Source organism: Fukomys damarensis, unplaced genomic scaffold, assembly GCF_012274545.1.
Source record: "Fukomys damarensis isolate Sample0158 unplaced genomic scaffold, DMR_v1.0_HiC HiC_scaffold_17, whole genome shotgun sequence".
Classification (NCBI taxonomy): domain Eukaryota; kingdom Metazoa; phylum Chordata; class Mammalia; order Rodentia; family Bathyergidae; genus Fukomys; species Fukomys damarensis.
Window position 1 is genome coordinate 74827000 of NW_022900929.1, and position 7214 is coordinate 74834213.

Sequence of the window (7214 nt, forward strand, 5' to 3'; positions counted from 1 at the left end):
GGTCGACTTTCAGCTCACCTGTAACCCCAAATTCAGAGCCCTTGCTCAGTCGAGCGTGTGTTACACACCAGGCGCTGTGCACTTGCCTGCAGCCAGCTGCTTTAGGGGGTAGCGGCTGTGACGCCAGTGAGGGAGCGGAGACCACTGGGTCTGAGTAACCGCTCACACCGACGGGCAGGTGGGGCCAGGGTTTCATCCTGGGAAAACCCCAAACTCCCATCCCAGGGATGTCTCCGTACACGGGAGACGGCGGAGACGGAAGCCGACCTCAGGGTTTCAGGTCCAACATCATGGCATACTCTGCGTGCCACGGTGGGAAATTGTAAGCCCTTTTCGCCCGGGGATCCCCTGAATCCGGTCGGATGTTCAAGAACAGACTGGGAGGAGGCAGGCGCGCCCCCTGCAGGTAAGGATGCACAGAACAGCTCCTCCAGCTCTTCCCTCCTTTCCGGTTCTGCCTTCCGTTGGGATTGAACTCTGGACCTTTCCACAGGAAGCCACACCTCCAGACCTTTTTATTTATTTATTTTTATTTTGAGGCCACTAAATTGCCTAGGCTGGTCTTGAACTTGGAACCCTCCCAGAATGCTGAAGTTACAGGAGTGCCACCATGCCTGGCTCAGAGCACCTCTTTGATTTTTCTGCAAGGCTGCTTTAATTCTAGACAGATCCCAAAGCTCCACACCTCTCAGTATTGAATCAAGCAAAGCTAAAACCGACTCTGGGTGAGATTCGGCCCCGCAGGGTCCCCAGGCGTGATAATCTTCCTGCTTTGCTGTGGTGTGGTGGACCAATCGCGAACACTTCGAGTTAGCAACACAGAATTTGTTCCCGAGGCTGCTGAATCTGGAGAAGGGTGACCAGGTCTCCAGTCCGACTCCCTGCGGCAGGGCTGTGGGGAGGTACGGGTGAGGTGTGGGGAAAGCTGATGGGAGGGTCTGAAAGTCATCCGGAGTAAATTCAGAAGCAAGTAACAGAGCAGGTGGGGTCCAGAAGCTCTGATCCGGTGGATCATCCTGGTCTTCCCTTGGTTTCAGAAGCGACGCTGGAGAAGCCAGCAATTCCAGAATGGCCGGGGCACATCCATTAAGAGTCGCTTTCCTGTTTGGGTGGAAAGTGTGGTAAGAGGGAGGGACGCGGAGAGGCGCAGGTGAGTCCCCGGCTTCTGGCCACACCGAGGTGCTGACCAGACTGTCGTCCCCACCCGGTCTTTACTCTTGCATTCACTGCAGGGGTCTGGGATCGTGGTTCTGTGGGAGGTGGCATCTTTTGCGCCCAGGGGGAAGTGGGTGGTGGTTAGCATCAGTAACGGCCAGCAGACTTTTAGGCAAAGGGCTCAACTAAATATTTTGGGCTTTCTGGAGCGTTGTGTACAGTTACAGCTGCTCAACTAGGCAGTTGTAGCACCGAAGCCGTGGTGTGCAGCACTGAAAACAAAGAGTGGCTGTGTTAAGTAAAACTCTACAGAAACAGGTGCCTGCCTGGGTTTGGCTTATGGGCCATTATCCCCTAATGCCTGATGCACAGAACCAGAAACAAAGCAAAACAGAAACCAGGGGGAACTGGATCCGCAGGAGATGAGGGCAGTCACTTCAGGCAGGACTGCTAGTTCCCAGACCCGAGCCAGTTCTCAGATCGGGAGCCCACGACTGAAGAGGGGCTAGAGGGCAAGCCTGCCGCCCTGCCGCACGGTGACAGGTACACGCTGTGCTTCTCCTTCTGCTGGGCCCCTGGGGCAGCACTCGCCTCCCTCCCACGATGGACCTCCTCTGCTCTTGTCTCACCTCTCCTGAACATTGCTCAGATTCGATTGTTTGATTGTGGTAAAATGCACATAACACTTAACATCTTAACCATGTTTTAAGTGTATTCAGTGGCATTAAATATATACATAATGTTGTGCAACCGTTGCCACCCAAACTCTTTATATCTTGTAAAACTGAAACTCCATAACCGTAACATAATTAGTGGGATTGAACTGCACCCTGCAGATTACGTTGGGTTGTAGGGACATCTGAATTATATAAAGCTTCCAATTCATGAACATGGGGTGCGTTTCCATTTATTTATGGCTTTGTTTAGTTTCTTTCAGTAGTACTTTGTAGTTTCTTCTATGCGGGTCTTTTACTTTCTCGATCATTTACTAAGGAGACTCGTCCCATGATGGGTACAGAGGACAAGTTCTAGGATCCCTTCCAGCTCGGGTCCTTTACACAAGACAATATTTGCATATAACCTATGACAACCTCCTGTATACTTAAATCTCTACATGACTAGCAATGCCTAGTGCAGTGTCAATGCTAAATAAATAGTAGTCATATCCTATTGTTTAGAGAATAACGACAAAGGAAAATGGTCTGAGTGTGTTCAGTACAGGTGCAACCCCCCCCCACGTTTCTTTCTTTTCTTTCTAGTCTGCTATTGGTTGAATCTATGAGCAGGGCACATGGACATGGAGGGCCAACTGCATTTGATTCCTTTTGATGCTGTCCTAAAGTGGACTTATTTTTATAATTTCATTTTCAGATTATTTATTGTTTGTGGATAGAGATGCCACTGATCTGTGTGTTGACGTTATATCCTGCTGGATTGCTGAATTCATTTATCGGTTCTAACAGTATGTGTGTGTGTGATCTTTAGAGTTTTCTACATTTTGATCACATCTAGAAACAGATAGTTTTACTCCTGCTTTTCCCTAATCTGGATACCTTTTATTATCTTTTCTTGCCTCACTGCTCTGGCTATAGTTTCTAGCACCATGCTGAAGAGGAATGGTAAAAGTCAACATCCTTGTCTGGTTCTTGATATCAGAGGAAAAGTTTTTATTTATTTATTTTTCTATTACTGTGACTCTTCTTTTTTTCTTTTTGTGGTACCAGGGATCCAACTCCAGACCTTGCACTTGAGGTCTCAGCTGTGACCGGAGACAAAATGGAGTTATGTTTTGGCGCGGTATAGCCGGCCTTCAAGCAAGAAGATGAGGCCTTGTACAGCCCTAATCATAATTTAATTGTGAAATGATTTTTCCCCCAAATTATGTAGTATAGCCGGCCTTCAAGCAAGAAGATGAGGCCTTGTATAGTCCTAATCATAATTTAATTGTGAAATGATTTTTCCCCCAAATTATGTAGAATGGCTCCTGACAGATGTCAAATTTTATGGAATATTTTTTCCTTTTCTTCCTTTTTTTCTTCTTTTCATTTTGTTTTTTGAAGCAGGGTCTCCCTAAGCAGTGCGGGCATGCTCCAGCAAACCCAAATGATCTTTCTACATCAATTGAGCTGATCATTGTTCTCCTTCAGACGGTTAATGTATTGTATTACATTAATTTATTTTTGTATGTTGAGCCATCCTTACATTCCAGGAATAAATGGCATTTCATCATAATGTACAATCCTTTTATATGCTGCTGAATTTAATTTGCTAGTATTTTGTTGAGAATTTTTGCATCAATTTTCATAAAAGATATTGGCCTCTGGTTTTCTTGTAGTTTCTTTGTTTGGCTTTGTCGTTAGGGTAATGCTGGCCTCATGGAATGAGTTAAGAAGTGTTTCTTCCTGTTCAGTTTTTTTTGCAAAAGTTTGAGAAATTCTGGAGATATTCATTTAAATGTTTGGCAGAATTCACGTGGAAGTCATCTGGTCTAGGGCTTTTCTTTGCCAGGAGATTTAAAATTACTGATGCGGTGTCCTTGTTACCAGTCTATTTAGATATTCTATTTCTTTATAATTTATTCCTGGTGTTTTGTTTTTTGTTTTTTTTTTGGTACTGGGGATCGAACTCAGGACCTTACACTTGTGAGGCAGGTGGTAGGGTGGGTTTTGTGTTTCTAGGAATTTGCTATTTCCTCTAAGTTATCAATTTTGGGTTTTTTTTGTTTTTGTTTTTGTTTTTTGTTTTTTGAGACAGGGTCTCACTGTGCAGTTGAGACTGACCTGGAACTGACTGTGTAGCCCAGGCTGGTCTTGAACTCACAGCGATCCTGCTGCCTCAGCCTCCCGAGTGCTGGGATTACAGGCATGCGCCACCACACCTGGCTTATCAGTTTTGTTTTAACTGTAATTTTTCACAGCATTCTCATAGTCTTGTATTTTGTAGAATGTTACGTCTTACTTTCATTTTTTAAAATTTTAATAATTTGAATGTTCTCTCTCTTTTGAGGTGGGATCTTATGTTACTGAGGTTGGCCTTGGACTCATCATGAGCCTCCTGCCTCATCCTCCCAAGTAGCTAAGATTACAGGAGTACAGTACTGGCTTTCTCTTTTTCGTAATCCATCTAGCTAAAGGTTTTTCAATTTTGTTTTGACCTCTTCAAGAAACTTACTGTTATGGTTTGGATGTAAAATGTCTCATGCATTCAGAGTTTGGTCCTGGTTGGAAGAGGCAGGTCCCTGGGCTGAGACTTGGAAGGATATATCATTCTTTCTCTCTGCTTCCCGGCTGCCATGAGGTGAGCATCTTTCCTCCGCCAGGCCCTTCTGCTATACCATTTCTGCCTTGGAACCACAACCATTGGATGAACCCAGTGAAACCATGAGCCAAAGTAAATCTCTCCTCCTTTAAGTTGCAGATATTTTATCCCAGTGACAGAGCAAGTGGCTAATACACTGACCTTTGACTCAAGTGATTTTTCTCTATTTCTTTTTAAATTTTATTTTTTTCTCTAATCTTTATTATTTTTTTCCTCCTGCTAGCTTTGGATTTAGTTTATTATTTTTCTAGTTCCTTAAATTATGAAGTTAGTTTGCCGAATTGAGATCTTGGGTTTTTTTAATGATAAAAAGTCATGGTTATCTGTAATCCAAGTAATAACATAAAAAATTCTTGAATTCTGTCATATAGCAATTTTGACTAAGAGAAACTGAAAGAAGTTCAAACAAATATACCAGTGTTCATTACTCTTACCCTTTGCCAGAAAGGGTCACTTGAAGGTTGGCTCCTCTTTTACACATCAGAAAGAATTACTACTTTTTCAATGAACACCCTGAACCTTAAGAAAGTAGAAAAGAACAGTATTTATTCCCTTTCTTTCTTCAAATTTGTTTTCTGCTACATCTAAGAATGAAAAAGTTGGTGTTGACACTCTTGTTACTTGAATTAAAAGACATAGGAAAACAGATGACAAGTACGCATTAAATTTCTAAGAAATATGAAGTGAAAAGATGAAATCTTGGGCTGGGGATAGAGCTCAGTGGCAGAGCACTTGCCTGGCGTACAAGAGCCCTTGAGTTTGATCCACAGCACTGCAAAACAAAACAAAAGAAAACAATGAGGGCCGGGGGCGGGATTTAGCTCAGTGGTGTTGCACCTGCCTCGCAAGCGCAAGGTCCCAAGTTTGATTCCCAGCACCCCACAAAGAAAAACAATGAAATATCTGGATAAATACAAGTCTGTCTGAAGAAGCTCCACCTTACGTTCTTTAAAAAGTGATGTGCCCTATTCTATAACATGCACAGTAATTTAATGCTTTTCATGAGCATACAACCTGAGTTTTGTTATTGCTTCATAGTTCATGAGGGCATCAAAAATGCAAATTCATGAAACAGGCTTTTCTCTTTCTAGCCGCATACGCGGTAGTTTCCATGGACTTCTGGCTGGATGTCACAGGACCTCACCGCTGTTCTCCCCGGAGCAGGTCTGGAACATGGTCACCTGCCGCGGGTCTGCTTCTCCACTTCCAGGCTGCGGCAGCTGCGGCGGGCGGGGCCCAGGACTGCAGCTCTGTTAGCTTTTCCTCTGCACACGGTACTGCTCCGTGTCAGCCCGGCTTCTTTTGGGGCCTGCTTCAGCCTCTGGATCTTTTGCTTGCTGTCTTGGACGCAGCTGGGAAGCTGCTGCTCAGCCTGCAGCTGCTGGGTGTCCTGGTGGCAGCAGCTGGGCAAGTGGCGGAAGATGGCCGGATGCCCCCTGGGGTCAGCTGAGCTGGCTGCTCCTCATCTTTTCATGCAAATTTCCCCCTTCCCACCGCTGTTGCTGTGTCCCATAAAGTTCGAAGTGTTGTGCTTTCGTTTTCTTCTGTCTCTACTTTCCCTTGTGATTTCTTTACCCACCGGTTGTTTAACAGTATGTTATTTAATCTGCACAATTTTGTGAGTTTTCAGTTTTATTTGTGTTGTTGATTTCTAGCTTTGTCCCGTTTTGGTCACAGGAGAGAATTTGTTTGATAACTAACAAAAATCTATGGAGACTGAGGGGTTCACATGTCCCGGGAAATCTAACATGTACACTTGAGAAGAATGTGTGCTATTGTTATGAGCTGTTCTGTAAAAACCAGTTGGTTCATTTCTAAGCCCTGCATTTCCTTATTTGTCTTCTGTCTGGTTGCTCCTTTCGTGTTAGGAGTGTGTAACTGAAGTGTCTAATTACTATCTTGGAGGTATCTATTTCTCCTTTCCACTCTGTAAGGTTTTGCTTCATATATTTGATGGTCTATCGTTAGGTACACAAATGTTAATAATTGCTGTTTTTTTGTTGTATTGAGCCTTCTATATTAATACATAACATCCTTCTTTTCTCTTGCACTCTTTTGATTTAAAATTCATTTGGTCTGTGTTAGCATAGCCATGCCTGATCTTTTGGGTTACTATTCACATGGAATATTTTTTCCATACTTTCACTTTTAATCCATTTGTTGATCCATCTTTTGATCTAAACCGAGTCTCTTTAAGACAGCATCTAGTTGGGTCATGTGTTTCAAATTCATTCTGCCACTGGGTCGTTTCAGTGGAGAGTTTAATTCAATATTGAATTTTCAGTATTTACTGATAAGCACGGACTTCTCTCATGTTATTTGTTTTCTCTGTGCCTCATAGCTGTTGGTCTCTTCCTGCATTACCAGTCTTCTTTCTGCTTAGTTGTTTTTTGTAGTAAAAGTGCTCGGATTTCTTTCTCACTCCTTTTTGCATATAATCTGTAGGTATTTTCTTTGTGGCTGCTATGGGTATTGCATTTGACAACCTGAAGTCATAACACTCCAATCTGCATTTAATAACAGTAAAAATCCTGCTCCGCCAACAGCTGGTTCTTCACCTCTCTTGGTTATTGATATCACACATGTACATCTCTATACACTTTGTGTCGCAGTATGAATTCACAATTCTTTTAAATGCATTAGTCTCTTTAATTATGTAGAAACAAAATGTGGAATTATAAACCAAAGTGGTACTAATACTAATCTTCAGACTAATAATTTTTTTTTTTTTTTTTTTTTTT

At 43.1% G+C, this 7214-nt stretch overlaps 1 protein-coding gene across 1 annotated transcript in view; it reads left to right on the plus strand.

Moving 5' to 3' along the window:
* The first annotated feature begins 5558 nt into the window (after positions 1 to 5558).
* Positions 5559 to 7214, plus strand: part of Sqor (sulfide quinone oxidoreductase) — a 47190-nt gene continuing 45534 nt past the window's right edge. The window contains exon 1 of the mRNA XM_010632494.3: positions 5559 to 5637. Within this exon, the coding sequence (XP_010630796.1) occupies positions 5601 to 5637 (37 nt within the window). The 5' untranslated portion in view covers positions 5559 to 5600. The remainder of the gene's footprint in view (positions 5638 to 7214) is intronic.